The 27,570-nt window shown below is 38.5% G+C and overlaps 1 protein-coding gene across 1 annotated transcript in view; it reads left to right on the top strand.

Annotated features, from left to right (window-relative positions):
• Positions 1–21,602, top strand: part of TEK (TEK receptor tyrosine kinase) — a 49,608-nt gene extending 28,006 nt beyond the window's left edge. Inside the window, exons 14-23 of the mRNA XM_015819584.1 lie at positions 9,269–9,423; positions 10,073–10,283; positions 11,333–11,443; positions 12,435–12,625; positions 12,929–13,042; positions 14,587–14,657; positions 15,126–15,166; positions 17,003–17,099; positions 19,523–19,622; positions 20,789–21,602. Coding sequence (XP_015675070.1) covers positions 9,269–9,423; positions 10,073–10,283; positions 11,333–11,443; positions 12,435–12,625; positions 12,929–13,042; positions 14,587–14,657; positions 15,126–15,166; positions 17,003–17,099; positions 19,523–19,622; positions 20,789–20,863 — 1,166 coding nt within the window. The 3' untranslated portion in view covers positions 20,864–21,602. The remainder of the gene's footprint in view (positions 1–9,268; positions 9,424–10,072; positions 10,284–11,332; positions 11,444–12,434; positions 12,626–12,928; positions 13,043–14,586; positions 14,658–15,125; positions 15,167–17,002; positions 17,100–19,522; positions 19,623–20,788) is intronic.
• Positions 21,603–27,570: the final 5,968 nt, after the last annotated feature.

The raw sequence follows: 27,570 nt of genomic DNA, 5'->3' as shown, positions 1-27,570 counted from the left end.
AGACCGGGCGGTAGTTAGCCAACTCATCTGGGTCCAGGGAAGGCTTCTTGAGGAGGGGCCTCACCACGGCCTCCTTTAAGGCCGCCGGGAAGACACCCTCCTGCAAAGAAGCGTTGACAATTCCCTGGAACCAGGCTCGTGTCCCCTCCCGAGCTGCCAGTACCAGCCAGGAGGGACACGGATCTAATAAACATGTGGTCATTCCAGTATTCTGCCAAGAATCTAGGACGATGCCAATATATAATGAGATGAAGCTTTGTGCCAAGAGGTACCAGGGAAAAGGGCAAGACAATTAGCATTGATGCTTATGAATGTGACCGGGTTAAACCGCAAAGAACAGTTGCTGATGTGGGCTGGAGGCAAAAGGAAAAAGCGCTGCAAAGATACGTATACATATACACTGGTATGTGGAATGTCAGAAATGTGAATGAAGGCAAACGGGATGTTAAAGCAGAAATGTCAAGACTGAACGTTATCATCCTAGGAATCAACAAACTAAAATGGATAGGAACAGGTCATGTCATATCACAAGAACATCAGATCTTCCAATGCAGATAAGAAAATCACAGAAGAAATAGAGTAGCCATCATTACTAATAAAAGGGGGTTAATATCAAGGCTTGGATTCAAGCAAACAAAAAAAGGTAGAATAATCTCAATGTAAATCAATCGGCATTACAGTGACCCAAGTCTATGCTGCAATCATAGAAAGAGAACAAGTAGAAGTTAAACAGTGATTCTTTTATTATCTTATGAACACAGGATCAAAAAAGAGATGTGTTAAGATCAGGAGATGGAGGCCTAAAATTGCAAGTAAAATCGTGAAAAGAATGCAAATGAACAGCTGTCTGCAAGGAGTAAAATCCTTCCATTCCCCACCATCCAGTCAGAGTGAAAAAGCTTCTTGGATGAGAAGCTAAACGTCTTCAAAGAAAAGCAAGAAAGTCCAGTTGCCTCGTGAAAAAGCATCTTTGAGATGAAGTACAGGTAGTCCTCAACTTACAACAGTTCATTTGGTGACTGTTCAAAGTTACAACATCACTGAAAAAAGTGACTTATGGCCATTTTTCACACAACCGTTGCAGCATCGCCACAGTCACGTGATCAAAATTCAGACAGTGGGCAACTCACATTTATGACGGTTTCAGTGTCTCGGGATCATGTGATCCCTTTTGCGACCTTCTGACAAGCAAAGTCAACGGGAAAGCCAGATTCACTTAATGACCGTGTGACTAACTTAACAACTGCCATGATTCACTTAACAACTGTGGCAAGGAACGTCATAAAATGGGGCAAAACTCACTTAACAACTGTCTTGCTCAGCAACATAACCTTTGGGCTCAGCGGTGGTCGTAAGTTGAGGACTACCTGTAAATGGCCTAATAAAAGTTACCCTAATCCTAAACTCGAACTAAAGCAATCAATCCTAAAATGCAAAAAAGCAAAAGAAAGCCAAAATGGCTGCCTGCTGACATGCTGAAAATAACCGAAGAAAGGTTAGAAGCCAAAGGAAACAGGAAGTTTGCCCAACAACTTTGCATTCCAGGGAACAGCAAGAAGAAACAAGGAGTTGCACTTAAATAAGGAGGTAACTGAAAATAATAATCAAATGAGAATTGAAAGTGAAAATTCAGTGGCATTGACACTTGACTACAAAAGGGCTATCTATGGGTTATAACAGAGAGTTAAGAAGAGTTCCTCTTTCATTCTGTCTGTGCTTTGCACAATAGTTTGCTAATCTCAGGTTACGTCCTTCTGCCTTGGTTCCCAGGCATGCACATATATTCAGAATACATGTTCTTTGACTCACCTCCTGCTATGATGTCACCAATTAGGTGCCAGGCTTTGCATTTCCTGTAAACTAAATGTCCTTTCTCTTATTAAAAAAAAAACCTGCTTTACTAACTGTTGCTCAGGTCAGAATACCACTTTCAGCAATACTGACCAGGATACACACAATTCTTTAAAACCTCTACCAAAGGGAAAGGATAAAAGACTTATTTTGGAAATCAGGAGAAATTTCATTGCAAATGACAAAGGAAGAGAGCAGTGTTAGTCTATTTTTCTTTAATGACACTTTTAATCCCTTTATTCGGGGTGGAGTCAGGGCGACTGAATGGAGCTGAGCATTTACTGGCCAGATGCCCTTCCTGATGCCTATGCAGAGATCGCAGCAAATATTTTCTCTTTGAGCCCTGACAGAGAAACATCTGCCGGTGCCTAGAATTGAACTCTCAACCTTCCGAGTAGGAGGCGAGCATCTTCACCTCTAGGCCACCACACTGTGTTAATCTATAATGGCAAAAAATCAGAGGGGGGGGTCTGTAGTACCATCTCTATATCACCAATAAAGTGAGCTGCAGCTCACAAAAGTTTATGTCTTTTAATAAAACAGTTTAGCCAGGAAAAGTGATACTAGACTCCTGACAAAGAAGGAAAAAAATCAGCTGGAGATAGAAGATGTAAAGAAGAGATGGTATAAATCTCTTTACAACTGTACAAAAATGATACAAATAAAAAATTAAAACTGTACAGATATATTCCATGTATCAATCATATATGTAAAAGTTTAATCGTTGAACTAGAGCCATGCATTCTTAAATATGAAGTTGACAGGGTTCTAGGAAACCATGATCATGACAATCTATAGAAGTTGGTGAAATACTGGCAGAACTGTTTAAAATTTTACAAGATGATGCAGCTAAAGTACTAAATGCACTTTATAAGCATGTCTGGAAAGCATTGTTGTGGCCAGGGGGCTGGAAAACGTCAATTTATATTTCAACTGACCGAAAAAGGGAGTGCTAAAGAACAACTGCAGTTATCTCCCGTGCTAGTAGGATAATGCTCAAGATGTTATAGTACAGACTTCAACAAAACATGGCAGGAGAACTACCAGATGTCCATTCTGGAATCAGAAGAAGTAGGCACACCCAACATTGCATTACTAACATCCGATAGATAATGAAATAGACAAGGGGGTTCCAAGAAGACATCTGTTTTTGCTTTATTGATTATAAAAAGGGTTTTGACTTTATAGACTAACAAATTATGGATAAACATTCAAAACATGTGGTACTATGTCTACTGAAATAAATAAATGCAAAAGCCAGTTTGATATTCAGTATTAAAGAAAAAACTAAAAATAGGGCAGTGGACAATGCAACCCAATGGAAACATCAGTTGGAGACATTGAAGCAATGATTGGTTTTAGCTTCTTATGCTGAAAAGCAAGGTTGATGTTTGAAGCTGTGAAATAGATATTTGCTACGTAGGAGAAAGACTATAATTGATCTTGACAAAATATTAAAGTGTAGAGACAAAGCTTTGCCAGTTGCAATACGACAGCAAAGGTAATTTAAAAAGACATTGCAGTAGAAAATAAAATAAAATCAGAAAGGCTGAGCAAAAAGAGATTCCTTTGAATTGTGGTTCTGAAACAAATTGTGGAGAATACCTTGGGCCACAAGAAAACAAATAATTCAATACTAAATAAAGTTTATCAGAAGCACTAAAAATGAACCTAAATCTTAGATGCACAATAAAACGGTAAGATCCTGACGCTTGGATAAATCAAAGGTAATTTAAAAAGAGACAAAAGCTGACTAGGTGGCTAGATACTATCCCAGATCTCAGCTTGAACTTACAAGAACCCCCCAAAACTCAGACAAACATGATGAAATTATAGCTGCCAGGCCACTACTAGTCAGACACAACTGAACCCTAACAGTGGGGATTACTCTGATTTTCCCCACTTTCCTCATTTCTGTTATTGAACAAAAGTAATAAAAGACTCATAACATACTGCTTAAATCATCCAGCTTTTCATTGTCATCTGTTATTGAAAGGATGCTTTTGTGCCTTTTAATATTGTTCCTTTTGTGTTTATATTTGTTGAGATTTATGGTGTGGATGCAAAGTTCTTTTCATACGAGATATGCTCATTGATAGATGGGAGGAAATGTTGGGAAATTAATATCTTCCCTCTTTCATTCCAACCCTGTGCCTTCAGAATGGAGCCAGGGCTGCTGAGTAAAAGGGAATTGGGTCAAACATCCCTCTCCATTAGGACAGGGGTCCTCAAACTTGGCCACTTTAAGACTTGTGGACCTCAACTCCCAGAATTTCCCAGCCAGCCATGTTGGCTGAGGAATTCTGGGAGTTGAAGTCCTCACGTCTTAAAGTGGCCAAGTTTGAAGAACGCTGCATTAGGACAATCTTGTATACCAAGGAGAACGTGTGACCCTCCAACACCCTACAACATAGTTCTAGTCACCATGGTGAATGGTGAGGGTTTCTGGAAGTTGTGGCTTCACAACAAGCAGTGTCCTTTAATCTAAGCAGAATCCCTTCCACATACACAATGACAACTACAATTCTATACCACTGCAGGTAGTCCCTTGACAGTTCCTTTAGTGACCATTCAAAGTTACAACAGCACTGAAAAAAGTGACTTGTGACCATTTTTCACACTTATGACCATTGCAGCATCCCCACGGTCACATGATCAAAATTCAGACACGTGGCAACTGACTCGTATTTATGACAGTTGTACTGTCCCGGGGTCATGTGACCACCTTTTGCAACCTTCTGACAAGCAAAGTCAATGGGGAAGCCAGATTCATTTCACAACCCCGTTATTGTCAACGCTACTAACATCGGATGATTTTGCTTTGACAACAGATGGAGATGTAGCTATTTCCTTCTTTTCACTTCTAGAGTTAGATGATGCTGGGGAGGGGGGGGATATGCATGAGAGTTCAGCTAGACATAATAATACTGAACCTAGTGTGAGAATCAAGGTTGTTGAAATAAGAGATGATAAAAATTGGCGAGCTGGAGAGCTGGAGGGAAAGCCTGCTCTTTAAACTAATTGGGGAATGTGATTTATGACTGTTAATTGGAGGAGAGAATTGTGCTTTGATACTATGTGCTCAAGGGGGGGGGAATTCAGTTTTTGGCTTTGATTATGTTAGTACCGATGTTATGCTTCTCGAATAAATATTCTTTAAGGTAAACAATGCCTCGAAGTTCTTTGAAGAGTTTCATCTGTTGGAACCATGACAGTTACTAATTTAACTACTGCAGTGGTTTTCTTAACAACGGTGGCAAGAAAGGCTGTAAAACGGGGCAAAGCTCACTTAACAAGTGTCTTGTTTGGCAACAGAAATTTTGGGCTCAATTGTGCCTGTAAGTTGAGGACTATCTGTATTTATATTTACAAATAACCCAGTGCTTGATTTTGATTTTTTTAAAAAGGAAATAGAGATTTTTTTTTAAAAAAAGTCTAAAATTTAAGAGTCAGAGGTATAAAACATGTTGGAACACTTATGCCTAGCCTGGCACAGCCAGAGCAGAAGATACATGTGAGAGTGACATCTCATTATCCTCCCACTCTTCTCTTCCCTGTTTGGCCTTATTAAAGTCTTATTTCACATTGCTTCCATGCCAGCTCCAGGGCTGACATATTCCTCCCCATGCGCTGTTGAATGAGCATCAAGAGAAAGAGGATGTTTGATCCAGTAGAGGTAAATAAAGCCTTCTGGGATCTTCAAGCAATGCTGTTCATAGTATTCCTTTTATTCTACTGTTTGGCAAATAGTAATGGGGCAGTCTGCTCTCTAGCATTTGGTCTCTGCTGCCATCTACAGGCCTCCCCTGTCGATGCAGAGAGCAATCCTATAACCCAGGGGTCTCCAAACTCGGCCGCTTGAAGACTTGTGGACTTCAACTCCCAGAATTCCTCTGCTGCCATCTACAGGCCTCCCCTGTCGATGCAGAGAGCAATCCTATAACCCAGGGGTCTCCAAACTCGGCCGCTTGAAGACTTGTGGACTTCAACTCCCAGAATTCCTCGGCCAGCATGGAATTCTGGGAATTGAAGTCCACAAGTCTTCAAGCGGCCAAGTTTGAAGACCCCTGCTATAACCCTTGAGACAACTGTTCAGACAGGATTATCACCTTGGGATAAGTTCTTGTTTGTTAGACTGTTTGTTAGATAAAAAGATAAACGTTCTGTTATCAGTGTGCAGATTGGGTATAAATCCAAGAAAATAAGGTTTTAATTCTAGAATAAGTATCTGAAACAGTCATAAGCCAACCAGAAACAGTATAAAATGAGATTACAAAAAGGAACATCAAGCAATATAATAATTTCTGTCCTGAGGTTTGAAAACTATTTTAGACAGCTAGAGGCATTTATTTTCCCATCGAGGGATAATTAATTTGAGCCGAAAGTTGACTTGAGGCGGCCAAGAATAAGCTTTAATTGACACTATGCCTGATTTCAGGAGCAGTGCTAAATTCAGAATAGTTCTGTAACAGTTATTTTTATAGTTTTAAACTCTTCCAGTGTTTCCAAATTCATATTATCTTACTATAGCATTCTTTTCAATAAGACCTTTTAAGTCACCTATTTCTTATTTGTTTTCCTCCTTAACATTATTTTACTCCATATTTTTTTAATTTATTATTTATTCACAAATATTGTTTTCTGTATTTCTGTGCACTCTATTTTTAATTTTATATTTTAAATATTTATAAGGCTGCTTTTATAAAAAAAAATTGCTAACAAATAATCACAGATAACAATATCGTTGAAAATACAATGTCAGATTATTTATTATACATTGCATTATCTCACGTACTAGGCCTAAAAATATTTAGTTTCTATCTTTTACCCTAAATAATTCTCTGGATTTAGAAACACAGAGAATCATCTGTGTGATTTAATTTAAAAATTTAATGAAATTTAATTAAAAAAATAAAACAATTAATTCCAATTTTTGTTATCACCATTTACAACATTAATTGTTATCGAAGTGTTAGCAATCGGATGTGGAGTGTAATGTGAAATATCATTTTTAAATCTAGGATTCAAAGATTTCAGAGAGTTTAACCATCTAAATATCTACTTAGAAATATATCTTTTATCGTCCTTGTCAAGAATCAATGAAAAGGCAGTTCAGATTATTTATTCATTCCATAACATAAATTATACATATATATCACACTAGTGTTGATTTTTTTTATTTCATTTAAATATTTAAGCAAACTTTCTAAATCTGTTCCCAAGGATTATGAAGAATATGTACCAAAAGCATAGAAATATCATAATTTTTCAAACTTTAACATCCAAAAATACAATGTGAATCCATTATCCATTTAAAACTAGTTGATATATCTTCTTACTGTCTTCAAACCCATAAAAAAATCAAATTGAAAAATGTTTTCTGTTTCTTTGAAAGCATACTGGATGTTTGGAAATGCTCCTTGTTCTTCTGAAGATTTTAAATTAAGATCCCCTTAATTTTTCCCCAAGCAGGTTTGTCCATACTGAGGAAGTCATGGGAACTCAAGAATCTAAGGAAAATAAACAGGATTACACCCCCTAGCCCTACATATATAGTTTTTGACATTGAAGGTTTACAGATAGACACATCCATGCAATTTGGGATCTTATAGTAGTCGATACCTTCTGATAATCTACAGTTTATCTACAGTTTATCTACAGCTGAGTATGGGTACAATGGTAGCAGTTTCATTCTCATCTTCCATTATAGGTGCTGAAGTTCAGGAGACACATTTGTCCTATTGTTCCGTGCTTGTGATCTAGAACTGAAGAGGGGAATCAGGATATTATATTTTCTCAGAAGCTAGTTGTCAGAAATCATAAATATATGACTTGATAGCTGTCATAATTTTGGCTACTATTAATGCCATATACCAGGGGTAGGCAACCTTGGCTCTTTTATGACTCGTGGACTTCAACTCCCAGAATTCCTGAGCCAGCATAGCTGGCTCAGGAATTCTGGGAGTTGAAGTCCACGAGTCATAAAAGAGCCAAGGTTGCCTACCCCTGCCATATACAGACTAGGAAACAAGAACAATGTCAAGCTTGAAGCGCTTGCATGATAATTGCCACCATTACTGCTTCTCAGCTTGCCAACATGCTAGGGGGAGCAGAGAGGGAAGCAGAATTCAGGTTCCTAACAACAAAAAGTCAAGCTGTGGGAACCAAGGATGTTTCAACAGGTGTTGCCAACTCACAAAGACACTTTCCCATAACAATATTTTGAGACGTGATTGGACAATGTGATCTACGCTTAATAAGGGGAGGAGGATTCTATGTTTTAATTATAATGGTTTGAGCGGGAAATATTCAGAGTTGGTTTTGCTTTCATTCATGCCAAAGTGATGTGCTCACAATAAAGTTTTGCATAAAGAGATTGGATCGTCTCATCATTGCTTACTCAGTTGGGTTCCTCAGTTGGAACCAGGACAAACAGGCTCTTACCACTGTGTTCCCATATCTTAAAGAAATATTAGAAATTGTTTTTCTTTGACGAGACTAGATGTCTGAAAGATATTCTGAGCTTCTATACAATTACTGTTGATGGATCCCCTAGAAAAACAATAGGGAATAATATAGAGTTGCCCTTCAAAAGTAACATTCCTAATGCTCAAGCATTCTCGAACATGAGGTTGAAAATGGAAAAATTTCAGCGCTGAATATAAGTAATATTACACTGGCACTGTGAACCTACTGCTAGGGCTCATATTTGAAAATCTGGTTTATGCCAATTATCCAGGCATCCTTAAGAGTACTTAAGGGAAAAAATAATGTAAAAATGTTTAATAAAGAGTGGCTTTCAGAGGATATCCTATTGTTTTTCATATCATTTCAATTACTCATGTATCATGCCTGTTATATGGAGATCTATATCTGCTGGTTAGTAAATTAAGAAACCAAAGATTGAATAAGCTATGGTAGTGATGGCGAACCTTTTAGAGACCGAGTGCCCAAAAACTGGCCCCGCCTCTGCTCCACCCTCTGCCCTGCCCCCACTCCACCCCCCATCCCCCACCCCACCTGCCAGCAGGGCTACTCACCGCAGATCGCCCAGGCAGCCCAGCAGCGCTATGGCGGCCACACCCTCTACCCGCGCCCTGCAGCATCAACTGCATGATGGGGTGTGAGGGCAGAGTCTTGTCCACGCTGCCTGGCTGCCATGTCCTTGGCTGCACTGCTCCGGGTGGGCCACGCTCAGAGGCGACTCTCCTTCAGGGGGCTGCTGGAGAGGAGGGGGTCATGAGGGGAGGCAAGGCTGGGGCAATGGCATGTGTGCCCACAGAGAGGGCTCCGAGTGCCGCTTCTGGCATCCGTGCCATAGGTTCGCCACCACTGAGCTATGGAATCACTTCAGGAGACTTTCAGTTAAGTGTGGTGCTTTAACAATAAATGATTCATGTCCATCTGCTTCCCACAGTTCCAGGTGAGTCCAAAGGAGGTCAAATGTTGCTGATTGCTATCCTGGGCTCTGCAGGGATGACTTGCCTGACAATACTGCTGGCCTTTTTCATTATGCTACAGTTGAAGCGAGCAAATTTCCAGCAGCGCATGGCCCAGGCTTTCCAAAATGTGGTGGTGAGTCACTCATGCTAAAAAGAGATGCATGTTTACTTGAAGCAAAGAGATGGCCAAGTTCCCCTCCTTAGGGAAGGAGGTTAAATCATGGTGCTCTTGTTGTTGGGATAAATAGTTTGAGCCTTTTTTCAAAAAAGAGATGGACATCCATTTGTCTGCAATGGTATAAGGTTTTCTGCTTGAGCAGAGGGTTGTACTAGATGACCTCCAAGGTCCCTTCCAACTATGTTATTCTGTATTCTATAAGATCTGTTGTAATGCACAGACTCTCTGTGCATATTCCCCTTAGTTTAACAAAGACCCTTCTCTCTAACTGAGAGCTCCATGGAGGTTTTATTTCAATTCCATTTCTGTTCTTCCTATTGGATACTAAGATAGCATAGCTTGTACTGGCTGGCAGGCACTGATGCCAGCTGTATATAACATGACCAACAACACAATATCAGGGAAGTCTGAATTTTAAGTGTGCTTTAAAGCAAGGGAAATCAGTTAATACGAAATACAGACTCTATCCTGCTTTTGAAAAAAATTTCTTTTAAAAAAAATCCTAGACATAAAACGTATCTCCCAAGAAGTTCAATTAATGTGGCTTTAAGCAATCCATTGGCAATTTATCACATGATGCTTGCTTGATTTTTTTACTCAGAGGGATGAACCAGCTGTACAGTTCAATTCAGGAACTCTTACTCTAAGCCGGAAAGCCAAAAATAGCACTGAGCCTACAATCTACCCGGTTTTGGAATGGAACGACATCAAATTTCAAGATGTGATTGGAGAAGGCAACTTTGGCCAAGTTCTGAAAGCTCGAATTAAAAAAGACGGGTTGCGAATGGATGCAGCTATCAAAAGGATGAAGGGTGAGCATCCATCTCAGAGCAAGAAGGAACGTGTAGACAGCAAATCTCTGGGAATGCATCTGTTGGTTTTTATCTGTCTGATGTGGAATTAGACTATGATTTGAATGTGTATTTAAGAAAGAATCCTATTATGTTCAAAATAATATAAAGGGAGCCGAAAAGCTCTTTAAAAGAAAGAAAAGGGTGCTTTGTTTGAAAGGCAGAAAGAGAATTCGTACTGAATTTGTTGTTCGTTTTTTTAAATTGGGACTTGCTATCAGTGCTTTTTCCTTGATAGACTCCAAAAGTAACCCAAAGCATAGGCTAGGCCCACACTTTGCACAAACTATGGTTTGTTTTTAACCTCAGTTTGTTAATCAAGGCACACATCAAATGCAAACTCTTACCAACTGTGGTTGCAAGTTGTTCAGCATGCTGGAATCACAACAAGGCAAAAAAAGTGCCTTATGGTGATGCCTTAAGGAGGAATTTCAGGCATTGAAACAACCTTGTGTTCCATTTAAAATCACTATTGTATGCATAAACATATGAAAATACAGCTACCAGTTTTTTAGTTGGTGTTGTATACCGTATACCTGGGCAGGTTTAAGTGGTACTTTCTTAAGATCTTCTAGTCCAAAATCAGTGACTTCTGTAGCACAAGAAATCATATATCTTGCACCTATTCATCTGTCCCCTCCTTCGCAAAGCAGCCTGGGACATAAAGATAAGGAATGACATACACACATGACAGTGTTAATATTTAAAACTGAAATCACGAGCAACCACTAAGGTCTATTCCCCATTGAATATTTTTGTCTTTTATATTTTTACTAGGTATTGACTGCTCTATTGCAGAAACTCATTCAGCAGCTTACAAAACAGAAAACAAGCATACCAATGCACTTATGACTACTGAATATTGTCTTTATTTTTTAATTTTTACTACATCTATTACTGGACATAATAAAAAAACAGATGCTATTCATAATATGAATAATATTGTATTAGTTATGTGCTGTAGAGATTAATGGCTAAAGCCAATAAAAACAAACAATAATTATTTGCAGAATATGCTTCCAAAGATGATCACAGAGATTTTGCTGGAGAACTGGAAGTCCTTTGTAAACTTGGACATCATCCTAACATCATAAACCTTTTAGGAGCCTGTGAACATCGAGGTACATTTCTTTTCAATGGATTTATTTAAAATCATGTTAAGTAAAATAATGTTGTTTGCACTGATAGCTACAGTATATTGCATGAAAACATTCTGGTGGCAAGTTCATTTTCTTACTATGTATGTCCAGGTATCTCTCCCCAAAATTAGGACAATGAAATCTAGACTAATCATACCCCCTTCTCTGACAGAACTATTAGCTTAGGAACATCACGTGCATTTATACCACTGTGTAAAAAATTGGGAGATCTGGGTGAGAGGCCCATAAGAAGAATTTGGTCAAGGAAAGATGGGTATTATTCAACAATGTTTGGCAGCCTGGGTAAGAGACCAGACGACTGATCTGGGTGAATAAATGCTTCTAGAACAATGATTTTCAAACTTGGCATCTTTAAGATGTGTGGAGTTCAACTTCCAGAATTTCCCAGCCAATATACTGGCTGGAAAATTCTGGGAGTTGAAGTCCACACATCTTAAATCTGCCAAGTTTGAAAAACATTATTCTAGAAACTCACCCCACAGGATCTCTCATGTTGGAAAAAAAATCATTATGCATTCATGTTATGCAATTACAGGTAGTCCTTGATTTACAACCACAACTGAGCCCAAAATTTCTGTTGTTAAATGAGACATTTGTTAAGTGGGTTTTGCCCCATTTGACGACCTTTCTTGCCACAGTTGTTAAGTGAATCACTGTTAAGTTAGTAACATGGTTGTGAACTGCAGGCTTTCCCATTGACTTTGCTTGTCAAAAGATTGCAAAAGGTGATCACATGACCATGGGACACAAGAATAGTCGTAAACCTGAACTAGTTGCCAAGCACCTGAATTTTGATCACATGATCATGGGGATGCTACAAAGGTCACATGTGTGAAAAACGTTCATAAGTGACTTTTTTCAGTGCTGTTGTAACTTTGAGTGATCACTAAATGAGCTGTTGTAAATCAAGGACAATCGGTGTAAAATATTTGTTTTTGTTTTTAAATACCAGGCTATCTTTACCTTGCTATTGAATATGCACCCCATGGAAATTTACTTGATTTTTTGAGAAAAAGCCGTGTTCTTGAGACCGATCCGGCATTTGCCATAGCTAATAGTACAGCCTCCACTCTTTCATCTCAGCAACTCCTGCACTTTGCAGCTGATGTGGCCAGAGGGATGGATTACTTGAGCCAAAAACAGGTGAACTTTTTTTTTCTTTCCCCACTTGAAAGTATGGATGTATTGTGTGATTTACTGAACCTCTCCCCAAAGCCCTTGAAATAGGCTGGGGTTAATTTGAACCAGGTCACACCACTCCTTACCCTTGATATTTTTTGGATCAATGCTGGTCTCTATCGTGTAAAAATATGAACAATAAATTGTTGCTCCTGCCCCAGTAGAAAACAAATCTTGCATATTCCTCTGGTGGCTTTCACACACAAAAGATTTTATTAGATATAATATAAGATTCAAATTTACAATGAGAATCTTTTCTCCCTTTAGTTTATCCATCGGGATCTAGCAGCAAGAAACATTTTGGTCGGTGAAAATTACGTCGCAAAAATAGCTGATTTTGGTTTATCTAGAGGTCAAGAAGTTTATGTTAAAAAGACCATGGTAAGGAAAGAAAAACATGTTCACTGTATCATTTATGCAGAAGGATATAGTTGTCTCAATGTTATTTTTTTTTTAAATGAAAATTGTCTTCAGAACAAAGATTTTACTAAGGCTTCCTAGATTAAATCTATATCTGAGTAAAACTATCCAGGCTAGAAAATTAGAATAATTCACTTCTGGAATTATTGAGTGAACTGGCTTTGTCCCATCCCATCTTTCATCCACTTCTTTCATCATTTTTCTTGCAAAGAATACCTGTTCAAGAAGGAACAGACAGAATGGAAGCAGTAGTATACCAGTAGTATTCAGAAGATGAAATTTGAAATTTCCAAACAAGCAAATTCTAATCATCTGAATAAAAGTACTTCCATTCTGTCTGTAAGTACTATTATTCAGAAGATTAGATTTCACTTGTTTGGAAATTTAATTGGTACCATAAGAAAATTAGATATTAATTCATTTTTCCTATGGAAAATTTAGATGACTTGATGTTTTATACACATTTAAAGGACAAGGATGAAGAGTTTATAATTAACTTTATACAGAAATGAAAATTGATGCAGGGACAACTGCAGGAGTAAAAAAAAAGTCAACATGGTGGTCATTAAGGCACAGTCAATGCTCTGCCCCTTTTTCTACCTGTGACACACATACACATGTAGTGGGACTTTGGATGGCTTTTGTCGCTTTTCCTGTGGATGCCCTACACGTTTGATGAGTGATACTGTGACCGCACACCTGGATCCCATTTACAATAAGAAAGAGATAATATCCTCATTATAGAGTTGTTTTTAACCATGAATATGCAGATTAAAAGTGGCATGAATGAATAAAATCAACAGTGTGCATACAACAGGTGTATCCTCTTTTAAAAAGGCTAAGGAAACCATTCTAGTTTTTTCCCCTTTGCTTATTTAATAAAAAAAAGAGAAAATATATAATAAAAACAGCACAACAATAAAATTATATATTACATTATATAGGCTTATCATGCATGTCTATAAAATCATACACAACAGTTTCAAAAAAGGATGGCTATGTTTCATTGGTATTATCTATACCAGTGATGGCAAACCTTTTAGAGACCCAGTGCCCAAACTGCAACCCAAAACCCACTTATTTATCACCAGGTGCTGGGTGGGCGTGGCCGCGGTGGTCATGGCAGACTGGGTGGGTGGGGCCAGGGTGGTGAGGGCCAGTCCCTCGCTATCTCCGGGGCATGGCACGCGTGCCCACAGAGAGGGCTCTGAGTGCCGCCTCTAGCACGCGTGCCATAGGTTCGCCACCACTGATCTATACTGATCTATGTCCGTAACAACTTTAATTTGCAAGTAATATCAAGTCTTCAATCAAAGTTATTTTTCCAATGTTGAAGGATTGTCCTCTTAGCTATAAGATGGGTACAGATAATTGTCCAGACATCAGTGTCCTTGTAATGTGAATGTAGTTGGAAAGAATGTGGATGCCTAGTAAACTATTCTTGTTATAAGTGATCCTGTGCTTAAGGAAACACGTATCATAGCACGTTAATTTTGTTGTTCTAGGGAAGGCTTCCGGTGCGATGGATGGCAATTGAATCTTTAAACTACAGTGTGTATACCACAAACAGTGATGTGTGAGTTTTTATGTTTAGATAATTTTAAAATTTCTTTATTCAAGGAAGAAAACTTGGAGAAAATTTGTAATGGAATCATTAAGAAACAAACTTGGACCCAGGTGCAAATCTCCATTTGGCCTTGCAGTTCATTGTGTGACTTGGAAAACTCTTTCTCTGCCTAGAGGACTTCAGAGGGTTACAGCATTGCAAAAATAAAGGAGATCCATTCCCCATGTATACTGTCTTCAACTTAGTGGTGTCCACAGTGGGAATCAAAATAATCAAGAAGGTGGTTATAGGGTTGCAGTCAAAGCTCTGCCTCCTTGTACATGCTTGAGAGAGAAAGAATGAACAAATGAAGCAAAAAAGGAAGATTACATCTGATAGCAATTTAATATTTGCTTCTATATGAATATAGTTTTATAATATACATTCCTTTCAATGAAACCAATGCTAAGCTGTTATTTTCTTTTGTTTTATTTGCAGTTGGTCATATGGTGTGCTGTTATGGGAAATAGTTAGCTTGGGTAAGTTTCCTTTCCTTAGAGTTTTTATTTTGATAAAAAAACATAAAATCATAGGATAGGTATAGTATAGCCAGTCCTTTGAACTACTCCAATGTGATTTATCCTTGAAATTCCAAGCAGGTCTAGCCTATATACTCTTACTGTTTGTTCCTACTATTATACTGCGTTCAGAAATATCTTGTCTTCAAAGATCTATTTTTTTTCTGTCTACCATTGTTAAATAATTTCCCATTTAAAGCAATTTAGGCTGCAATCTCTTAGCCCTAGAAATTAAGTTTGGGAAGCCATAGGATATATTGTATGAGGTCCACTCTCGGGGGCTGGGGGGGGGCAGCGGTAGAGATCCTACTCCGATTTTTTTTGAGTATGACGTATTGTGTAAATCAGTATTTGAAACTTGACAACTTTAAGATATGTGGACTTCAACTGTTGAGTTGGGAGTTGAAGTCCACATATCTTAAAGTTGTCAAGTTTCAAATCACTGGTGTAAAACCAGTCAATTGTGGGACAACTTGTGGATTAGCAAAGCATGATTTGTTGTCACGTCTCCATTTTTCTGGCCTTTTTTCTACACTAAAAAACCCTAAATAATTTTATCTATCCTGATGGAGAAGATGCTGCGAATAATTTTGGTCATCATTTCCTATGATACATGTTTATAGTGCAGGATTGACAGAACCTAGATGCATAATTTTTAAAACACTTCTAGGTATGTTACTTTGACCTGTTCACTCTCTTCCCTAATCTGAAAATCACTTATTTTTGCCACCACCGCACTTTGAATTGATATATTCTGAGAGTTTGTTGTGCTTTTATTATATTGATTCTATCCAGAACATCATCCTAGCAAGCAGCTTGCTTAACAAAGAAGCTAATAAACAGAAGGCCAAATTATTTTTTTCTAATATTAGCATCTGGATATAGGAACCATATATGCCTTGGTGTGCATTTTATTTGTTGGCTATATTTGGTTTTTATCTTGTTGTTTGTTCAGTTTTTTATTTCAAGTGCATATGTGCACTCATAAACACACAAGTACGGTATACAGTATTTATGATAGATTACCATATAGTATGTTCACAATAATAGCTATGTTCATGGTCACAAAATGCTTGAGATCCAATACCAAAAGAGGGCAGGATGCCAGGAGTTTCTATTCATAGACTGGCTGAAATTTTTATGACCTCACATTTAGGACACTCACATTCCAGTTGTGGTTTGCCAAGCAAATTGGGCTGGGTAGTTGGGTTGAGCTAACAGATTAGACGAGGGAGAATGGGTTCAAGAAGGCACACATTAAAAAGGAAGCTTTTTGCTCCTTTATGTATCCGCATGTGCACATTTGTCCAAATTAAAAAAAATAAGATGATATTAGCTTCCTTTGTTTTTAACAATTCAGAAATGTTAACAGATGATTGTTAAAAGCAGACAAAACTGGGATCTTTGAATCTTGAGGGTTTTATGTGAGCTTATTTAACAGTAAACAGAAGTCAACTCAAATGTTTCTGCCCTATATAAAACTTCAAGTAGTTGTTTCCACTAAATCAGACATAAACTATGTTTCATCCCCAGCTGGATACTTCATAGTTTTGCAATTTTTAGTAACCTGAGGAATGGAGCAAAAGTGGGAAAGTGATGAATTTCTGATATCTGAGGCTGATGGACCAGTTTTGCAGATCTGATCTAGAGAATTATGTGCCCACCCTTGCTGATGATATCTTATTTGTCTTGTTTTTAGAAGGCAGATATCAACCTAGTAACATCTAGAACAGTACAAACAAACCCCTCTGCTCCTAAAAAAGGGAAATAGAAAAAAATAACAATTTTCCTCTTTAGGTGGAACACCATACTGCGGGATGACCTGCGCAGAACTCTATGAAAAATTGCCCCAAGGGTACAGACTGGAGAAGCCACTCAACTGTGATGATGAGGTGTAAGTCTCTTGGTTCTTGCTATACTGAAAGTTGTCTTGAATGCCGTATGGGCCAAGAGGTGAGATGCAAATTGCAAAAATGAACTCAAAATAGTAGGTAAATTTGCTTCAAGAAAGAAAAGAAAATCAACCATACATTTAGTTTGCATGAAAAAGAAAATATGTAACATCACAAAAGAACGTAGGAATGGATAAGGATAATGGATATGGATAATCACATAGACTGTGACTGTAATTTTTTGGTACAATATGTCCCATTTCAACATAACTCCGATTGATTGATTGATTGATTGATTGATTGATTGATTGATTGATTGATTGATTGTTAATGGAAATTCTCAGTCATCCAGGCCATGGTTGTCCCAAAGGTGCTTATTCAAGAGGCAACTGGACTTCCTTGTTTTTCTTTGAAGACGTTTAGCTTCTCATCCAAGAAGCTTCTTCAGCTCTGACTGGATGGTGTGGACACCCATTGCACTACTCAGGTGACCTTGAGGATACAGACAAACCTCCAAGTGGCCTCTCTAAAAGAATGCAAATGACCAGCTGTCTGCAAGGAATAGAAATCCTTCCATATCCCACCATCCAGTCAGAACTGAAGAAGCTTCTTGGATGGGAAGCAAAACATCTTCAAAGAAAAACAAGAAAGTCCAGTTGCCTCTTGAAAAAGCACCTTTGGGATTGATTGATTGATTGATTGATTGATTGATTGTGTTTTATGATTGGAACTCATATTCCATGGGGAAAAAAAGGGTAGAGCAGGATTAACAACATACTGGGCAGGCTTTGGTCTTTGTTTCTGTTAGCCCTTTGAGGTAATCCATACAAGAAACGCAACTATGAGCTTTTCCTCTGTCTTTATTGTACAGTTTCAACAGAATTTTGCAAGTCTGGAAATATTTCCCCTTTCCTTTTACTCTCCAGAAAACTAGGGAGGGTCCCTTCTGAAGAAATTTTTTACATGCTGATTGGCCAGTCTGTAGCTCTTCCTCCTGTCTCCCAAGGCCATTCCTACCTAGAAGTGGGGGTTTAGTTTTGCATTCCCATTTTTCCTGCTGGTAGAATGCTTGAAATGTTTTACTGTATGTAGCAGTTATGAATTCTGTTGCATTCAAAATGCATGACATTTTGAAAACGAGCTTGGTCCATAAAGGTACTTTTTGCTCAGAGTGAAAACTTTTTGTTTTAATTTCTTGATCATCTCTAAATCACAAATTTTGCTTTCTATCTTGTCAGATTTGCTTTAGGAACATGGCTTGTACTCAGAGTCATCTCCCAGTGTGTATTTACCAAGGGATGGTTGCACTGACCTAACCATCTTGGCTTCTGTAACAAGTAGTTAATGATGATGTGTTATGTGAGTTTTATAGAGCAAATAACCAGTGCTGAAAAAGCAATTGATTCCCTGCGTGAAAATCCCCATACCTCAATCAAATGTGAAGAGGGGGCAGGAAGAGGGGAGAGACATGCTGTAAAATAGTTTCTATTGCTTTTAAATGACCCCCAAATATAGATTTTCCTACATGGGGAAATGTATAGCTTTGCAATATTAGGAAAACAAATTCATTGGGAAAAAAACTCCAGAAAAGTATTTTGGATGGGAGTGGAGAAACAGAGAAAATAAATAGTGTCAGGAAAAAAGATTGGAAGGTGCATCGCCTTTCTCTAAAATGCTTGTCTAGGTCGGCATAAAAAAATAAGGCACCATACTCACCATATGAGATACTCTTTGTCTTTAGTTCAGACTGAAACTAATGGGAGCTGTTCTCCTATGCCAGTGATGGCGAACCTTTTAGAGACCGAGTGCCCAAACTGCAACCCAAAACCCACTTATGCATCGTCGGGTGCCGGGTGGGTGTGGCCCATTGGCTGGGTGTGGCCCATTGGCTGGGTGTGACCCATTGACTGGGCGTGGCTGCGGTGGTAACGGCAGACTGGGACTAAAAAGTTCAATCAATCAAATCCAACTTTGCAAGATCTTTTTTTTTCCGCGAGAAGTTGAAATTGCCTGATTGATTGAACCTTTTGGGGGGGGTACACGGTGGCGGAGGCCTAAAGCGAAAAGGTTTTATAAAACCCAGCTGAAGGCCTAGGATTGGGGCGACAGCGCACGTGCCCACAAAGAGGGCTCTACGTGCCACCTCTGGCACCCGTGCCATAGGTTCGCCACCACTGTCCTATGCATTTCCCAAAGTTTTCAAGGAAAACATCCAGTAGAGGCTCCCTTTACCATCTGTACTTAGCTTGGGGCCATCAAAAAATGGGACCATAATAACAATAATATAGGGAAGGAATGGATAGTCTGTTTTGCCACAGACCATCTCTGTCATTTAATAGTCCTATTTTTAAGCATCAGGTAGTTATTATCCATACAAAATTTATGCTGTTCTGGCTGATATTTTATTCTGCTTTTTCCCCCTCAGTTATGATTTAATGAGGCAATGCTGGAGAGAAAAACCTTATGAAAGGCCATCATTTGCCCAGATACTCGTCTCCTTGAGCAGGATGTTAGAAGAAAGGAAGGTAAGAAGAAACCATGATTTATTACATCCCAGTCACATTTCCCATTTAAATGATTGCCCTGAAACTAACTTCTATGTCACGTGGGTAGTAAAATGGATGCCTTATGTCACAGCATTGTTGGAAATCACATCTCAGTATTACTGTGAAAATCCCTCATGCATTTTGTGATTGACAGAAAACATTCAGAGGCTAGAATATCACAAAATTCTAAAGACAATTTCAGATGTCCTGGTCTAAACAGTCCACGTTCACATGTTCAGTCATATCCTGATTTGAGATTTTTTTTTTCTTTGAACAATCCTGTAATCCAGAGGTCCCCAACCTTTTGAGCACCAGGGACCAGTTCCGTGGAGAGAAGTTTTTCTGCGGACCGGAGGGGGCATGGTTTCATGTACTGCCTGCATCCCGTGGATGGGGCTTTGCTTGTTTGCGCGGACCGGTTTCTGGCATGTTGCGGCCCGGTACCAGTCCACAGATCAGGGGTTGGGGACCCCTGCTGTAATCCCTTGCATTGAGGGTGGAGTTGGAGTGACTAAATGGAGCTGAGTGCTTACTGGCCAGATGCCCTTCCTGACACCTACGCAGAGAAATCACAGCAGATATTTTCTCTTTGCACCCAAAGAGAGAAATATCTGCTGATACCTAGGATTGAACTCACACCCTCCTGATTGTGAGGCAAGAGCTCTACCTCCAGGCCACCATGCCACTTCATCCTGACCTAAGAATAACATAGCTGAAAAAATCTTTGGGACAAGTATGTTTTTTTCTAAGAGAAGGAAAATAGCAGAGGTTCAGCAACATAGTTTCTTGCTTTAGTGGGGATTAAAGTAAGAAATCTTAGACCCAGGGCAACTATGAGAATTTTCACATCATCAAACAGTGGGGACTTAGCTCAGAGATATAAATCATTTCTAATGTTAAAATAATTTCTTTAATGATTGATTTCTTGTCAACAATATAATGACCACTAACTGTACTGACTAGATAACTGTTTTGTCCACTTGCTGATGGCATATTTCTGCATCTTTTTTTTTTCTTTGCTCATTTTGCCCATTCATTCTCTTTATTCCTCTTCTAAAAATGATTAATAAATTAATTAAAAATTGCATCAGCTGCTATGAACAAGTAAAATATATTAAGCTTATTCTTTTCAATTGTATTTCCAGACTTATGTGAATACAACTTTATATGAGAAGTTCACCTATGCAGGCATTGACTGTTCCGCTGAAGAGGCTGCTTAAGATGGAAGAATTTAAGTTATTTATCAGTTCAAATGATCTCCTGGAAAATGTTTTGTGAAGTAAAAAAAAAAGGCATGTGGCGTTTGCTGTATAATATTTTTGAGCTATATGCATACAGGTAATCCTTGACTTAAGATTACAATTGGAACTGAAATTTCAGTTGTTGCAGTCATAAGCTGAGGCATTATGTGACTGAAATCAATTTTCATGATTGTTTTTATGACAGTTGTTAAACAAGTCACCAGGGTGTCATTAAGTGAATCGTGTTGCCATTAAGCGAACCACATGGTTGTAAATGCAAATCCATTTTATCAAATGGACATTTTTTGCTAGGTTTTGACGAAAAAAATGGCAACAAAATGTTGCAAAATTCAATCAGATGACCACAAAATGCTATAACAGTTGTAAATGTGAGCTGGTTGCCAAGGCCCAGACTATAATCATATGACCACTTGGCTGATTTGACAGCCTCAAGGACAGGTCACAAATAATTTTTTTTTCCAAATCTGTTGTAACTTCAAATGGTTGTTAAGCAACTGGTTGTAGATCAAGTACTAGCTGTACCTTAAGAGTGTATTTCAAGTCAGTATGCTCTAGGAATGTGTGTGTATATATGTATGTAAATGTGTATGTGTGCCAGTACACAATACTTATATCTAAACATTCAATTTCTCATTCTCTATGCACTGCATGCACACACAAGCACCATTCAGATGAGGAAATGGCACAAATAAATATATTTTACAGTTCTTCATGTTTCATGTATGTTTCTTTTTAAAAAGTCAAATTCATATTGGGAAATCCAGATGGGGCCCCAAATCCCATTCTGATGTCCATTTTTACATTTGGGTCAAAAAAAAAATTCACCTCCGGAGCACAAAAATCCCTGACCCCGGCATCAGGAACTTCCTTCCACGGACACCAAAATGGCTCAATTTTTAAAAACGACAAAAAGCACCATTTTTAAGCATGAAATTTAACCCCGAATCCCATTCTGATGTACGTTTTTACATTTGGGTCAAAAAAAATTTCACCTCCGTAGCACAAAAATTCCTGACCCCGGCATCAGGAATTTCCTTCCCTGGACTCCAAAATGGATCAATTTTTAAAAATGACAAAAAGCTCCATTTTTAAGGATGAAATTTAACCCCGAATCCCATTCTGACGTCCGTTTGTACATTTGGGTCAAAAAAAATTTCACTTCCGGAACAAAAAAATCCCTGACCCCGACATCAGGAATTTCTGAAATTTCAGGAATTTCCTTCCCCAGACACCAAAAGGGCTCAATCTTTAAAAACTACAAAAAGCACAATTTTTAAGCATGAAATTAAACCCCGAATCCCATTCTGATGTCCGTTTGTACATTTGGGTCAAAAAATTTTTTTCACTTCTTGAGCACAAAAATCCGTGACACCGGCATGAGGAATTTCCTTCCCCGGACACCAAAAGGGCTCAATCTTTAAAAACTACAAAAAGCACCATTTTTAAGCATGAAATTTAACCCCGAATCCCATTCTGATGTCTGCTTAAAAATTTGGGTCAAACAAAATTGTTCACTTCTGGAGAACAAAAATCCCTGACCCCGGCATCAGGATTTTCCTTCCCCGGACACCAAAAGGGCTCAATCTTTAAAAACTACAAAAAGCACAATTTTTAAGCATGAAATTAAACCCCGAATCCCATTCTGATGTCCGTTTGTACATTTGGGTAAAAAAAAAAATTCACCTCCTGAGCACAGAAATCCCTGACCCCGGCATCTGAAATTTCCTTCCCTGGAGATCAAAAAACCCTCGTTTTTTAAAACTGCAAAGTGTGAAACTTTCTAAACTTGCAAATCCTGGTAAAACCTCTTGAGAGAGATTTATTGTGTACATTTTTTTAATTTTAAATGTATCCTTAGGGAGGTTTATTATTTTAGTCTCCTTTCATGGTCTCATCACAGAAGCAAAAGCAAAGTATTCCCCTTGCTGCCACGTAGAGAATTCTTTTGGAGCTTCCTGCCTTGTCTATGTGTGTATGATTGTGTGTATTGTGACATAATAAAGTTGGAATCTCAAGATTTTTCTGATTTTCCCTCTGTTTTGAATTAGCACAGCAACAAAATCTATTTTTATTTTTTCTCACAATATTATTTTGAGGTAAAATGTTGACTTTTTTTTTTTTTTAATCATAGCCTCTTTCCCCGCTTTCTTATTTCCGGATGTTCTTGATTTCAGAAGGTTTCAGGTTTGATAAAGTCCATAAAGTTTATTGCTTGGAAACTTCTACATTTTCAGATTGTCTTTAAATGCAGATGACAAAATGAAGGAGGTTTTGTAACTATGTTTAATGAAATAAAAATAGTGGGGATGGGTTACTTCCTCTTAATTATGTGGGCAAAGCCTCTCCTCTCTAGTTAAAAATTAAGAATGCTGGAAAAGAGTGATAAGAAAACAACAATGAAAAACAGGGGAGTGCACCATTTCCTGAAATCTCAAATTATAAGCCTGAGTATTTCAGAAAAGTTACAGTAAGTATAGATAAAAAGCCTAAATGGGAGTTTTAATTCAAAGAATTGGTGATTGAATACATGGTCTATTTCAATGTGTGGTTAGTCCAATATTTTAAAGATTCTGAATTTAAAAAGTCAGTGTGTACTTATTGTCTGGATTTCAATGCTTTCTATATATGGAATTAGATTTTTTTTTCATAGTCAATTTTATTACCAGTCTATCCGAATGCTGCCAATGACAGCAATCTGAAAAACCACTATCATCTGCTCTGCAGTGTTGTTTTCCTTTATATTATTCCATGGCATATTCTTTAATGTGTCGCTTACCTAAAACCTTGCACAATTTTTATGTTGTCCTATTTAACAATGTTATCCAATTCTACAATCTTTTTTGCAGCAGTCATTAAGTAAACATGACAGTGGTAAAGCCATTGCAGTTGCTATGCAAACAGTGGGAACTTATTGTTCACTATGGGGCATTTTTGTCAAAAACTGGAGGTAAACACTGCTTTTTTTTAGTAAAAACACAATAAAACATGGTCACATGACCATGGGACACTACAAAGGGCTGTACACATGGACTAATTGTTGAGTGCCAAAAAGCCAATCACATGGTTGTGGCAGAACAGTCCAGGCCATTAGAAACTTTGAAACTAAGTCATAAGTACCTTTTTCGAGGTGTTTCACGACTTCAAATGATCACTATGTTGGGTCATAAATTGAGGACTACCTATACCATGTCTGAAACAGTGACGACTATTATTTTGCTGTTGCTGGTGCTAGGATTAGAGTTCAGGAAACTTGGTCAGTGCTAATACGCCTCGGGTAGAAAGTTTAGAACAAGATCTTTTATTCAGGTAACACTAGAGATCTTTTTGTTTCATAGTTTCAATCCTTTAGTTTAGGTGGATAACAATTTTGGTGTCAACAGTATAACAGAGATTGCAGCTTCTTCCAGAAGAGGTTAGGGGGTTCTCCTGTTTTTCTGCACATGATCTGGTTGCAGCATATTCTCAGACAATACCCAAACAATTTGAGCAATGGTGGGATTCAAATATGTGAACAATGTGTGGATGCCGCTTCCAGAAGTCCATTCTGGGCCTGGGCAATAAAAAAATAGCTACTGGTTCTACCGAAGTGGTGCAAACCGGCTGAATCCCACTACTAAATTTGAGTCTTGAGCTCCAGTTTGGAAGCTTGACTGGGAAAATACCATTAGATCCATCAGTAAAAGATAAGTGCCTGTGGACCTCTGTTTAAAGCTCTGGGAGCTGAAGTCCATCCATTTTAAACTTATCAAGGTTGAGAAACATCCAGGAAAATGGTCAAAAAGTTCATTTAAAATAGCTTTCTAAAAATATCCCCCCACAGCTTAACTCTTAAGAATCAGACAAGTTTGAGGAGCTACTTCCTTAAACAAAGCTAAAATTCCAGTTCATTTACGTAAAGGGCTTCTTTCAGCTTTTGTATATACACGGGTATGAAACATGGACACTAACCTCCCAATCAATACAAAAGTTACAAGTGGCGCAAAGAAGCATGGAAAGATACATCCTCGGCATCACAAGACAAGACAAAAAGACCTGCACATGGATTAGAGAACAAACGAAATTATACGATATCATCAGGAGAGTAAAAGAACTGAAATGGAAATGGGCTGATCACATAGTAAGAAGAACTGATGGCAGGTGGATCAAGGCAGTCGTAGAATGGATCCCATTTGATAACAAGTGTCCACAAAAGAGACCCTAAAACAAAATGGATCAACCACATCAGCAAGTATTGTGGTCCCAACTGGCAAAAGAAAGATCAGGACCATATTGGTTGGAAACAGGCAGAACAGGCCTTCATCCTGCAGTGGATAAACAATGGCTAAAATGATGATAGACATTGCTGTCAAAAGCTACGAATAGGATATAAAAATCTCCATTTTTATTTATGTACCAATGAGGTTTTATTGCTTGCATAGTGGATCTAAACAAATATTTACACAATTCTCTTATCTCTAATCACTAATTTTGGGAAACCTGCCTATGTGTAACATAAATGATTTGAGGAAATGGAAAATGTGTTGATAGCATTAGGTGTCTTTTCTTATTCAACTGGTTCATTATGAGTCAGGAAGATGTGATGATGTCATAATGAATAACCACAAAAAATGATATGAGGGATTCTGGTAAAAAAAAATAGACTTGCCCACAACAATTATTTTGTTGCCTGGATGTATAGATTGTGAATAATATGGATGTATTGTTCTTGATATGTTTGCCTTTCCTCATCTGTACTGGAGGAAGAACCAAAGGTATGATATCTTTGAAAACCTCTCGGTTTCCTTTAGGAACATAGATTGCATTTGTCATATAATTATATGTTATATTAAATGATTTTGCTTGTGGTTCAATTAATTAGTTAATTAATTAATATTTTTGCCTATTGTTCAAATCCCTGCAAACACCCAAATTTGCCTACAGATAAAGGAAAGCGGTTGGATATCAAAAAGCAGGAATTGCTGAATTTTTGGATTTGGATTCTCAATTTTATATGGAGCTCTTTTTAAATTGTATTTGAATATGTTACACTGAGCAAGTTTAACACTCTAAGTATTGATACTGCCAACCCTTGAACGTCAGATCTTAATATTTATATGTGGGATAATGAGAAAATGTTCTTCCTTTTTTTATAGTGAGTCAATTTGTGGATAATAAACTTCTCAGTCTCAGGAATACCTGTGTATACTTCTCTTGCAGATCAATTCTTTGGTGGTAGTGTGGGGGGTAGATGGAGGCTCGCCTTCCAATCTATAGCAATTCTAAAGAAACTGGCGTATGACCAGTTAGATTGTGGAGTGGGGGACTGGAACAACCTTGGACAGCACCTTTTCCAACATGGAAAAACCAGAGGTTCCCAGGAAGCCTTCAGACTGGGCATGAAGACAATTACCCTTTTTAGCAGTTGCGCCATACCCAATCTGGCTAGGAATAACCGATGAGGTTATTTTCCATAATGATGGAACATGGCCACTAAGGGAAAAATTAAGAAAAATGTATTTTCCATAAATCTAAAGATCTGTTAGCAATGCTCTCTCTCTCTCTCTCTCTCTCTCTCTCTCTCTCTCTCTCTCTCTCTCTCTCTCCATCCATCCATCTAGCTAGCCATCATCTATCTATCTAGCTAGCTAGCTAGCTAGCTAGCTATCTATCTATCTATCTAGCTAGCTAGCTAGCTAGCTAGCTAGCTAGCTATCACTCATCGGTGCCGTCTGCCTCCCCTCAATCATCTGCTGTGACCCTAAGTCCATTGAGGAAAGGATACGATCCTTTGTTGACCTGTTTGTATCAGTGAGGATCTGTGGCTGTTTCATCTTTGCAGTTTTCTTATTTAAAGATATCTGCCGGCGTAATGTCTGATATGCTGGTAACAGTTCAATATGCTGATTGATGGAATGCTTGTTGGATAGCCATGCCTCTTTTAGCAAATGGCCACCCTTTGTTGCATCATGAGCAATGACCCTGGCCTCAGTGAAGTTAAACGTGTGGTTGTGTTCTACTTATCTATCTATCTATCTATCTATCTATCTATCTATCATCTAGCTAGCTCATTCAACTATCATCTATATCAGGGGTGTCAAACTGCCGGCCCAAGGGCTGGACACGTCATCCGAAAGCTGCACCCACCCTATTGCCGGCAATGGCAAAACTGTCCCGATACGTTGCATGACGTCACGTGACATCGCGAGTTTGATATGTCTGATCTATATCATCAAATTTTAAAATCACCCAACTCCATCTCAGAGGAATTCTGGGTAATTTTCCTATTGCTTCCTCTCCACCATGTTGTCTCCATTACCACAAAGAATCCCTTGGGAAAAAAGTGATTTGTAAAGAAATAGCTGTTGAATGTGACTCCAAACTGCTTTTCTTCATGCTCAGTCTTTGAAATCCTATCCTGGAAAGTTCCTGGCCAGTTTTCCAGGATATAAAAGCAGGGTATTTTTTTTATCTCTCTATGTGTATCTTTGAGATCATTCGTGGCTTTGGGGTGGATTTCCATCAGTACGCTGACGATACTCAGCTGTACATTTCCACCCCAGGCCACCCCAACGTTGCCCTTGACGTGATGGCCCGTTGCCTGGAGGCCGTACGGGTCTGGATGGGGAGGAACAGACTCAGGCTCAACCCTTCCAAGACCGAGTGGCTGTGGTTGCCGGCGCCTCGGC

Source organism: Protobothrops mucrosquamatus, unplaced genomic scaffold, assembly GCF_001527695.2.
Source record: "Protobothrops mucrosquamatus isolate PMUCROS unplaced genomic scaffold, P.Mucros_1.0 scaffold956, whole genome shotgun sequence".
Lineage (NCBI taxonomy): Eukaryota > Metazoa > Chordata > Lepidosauria > Squamata > Viperidae > Protobothrops > Protobothrops mucrosquamatus.
The sequence above is the reverse complement of the archived record's forward strand: the minus strand, read 5'-3'. Positions and strand labels throughout refer to the sequence as shown.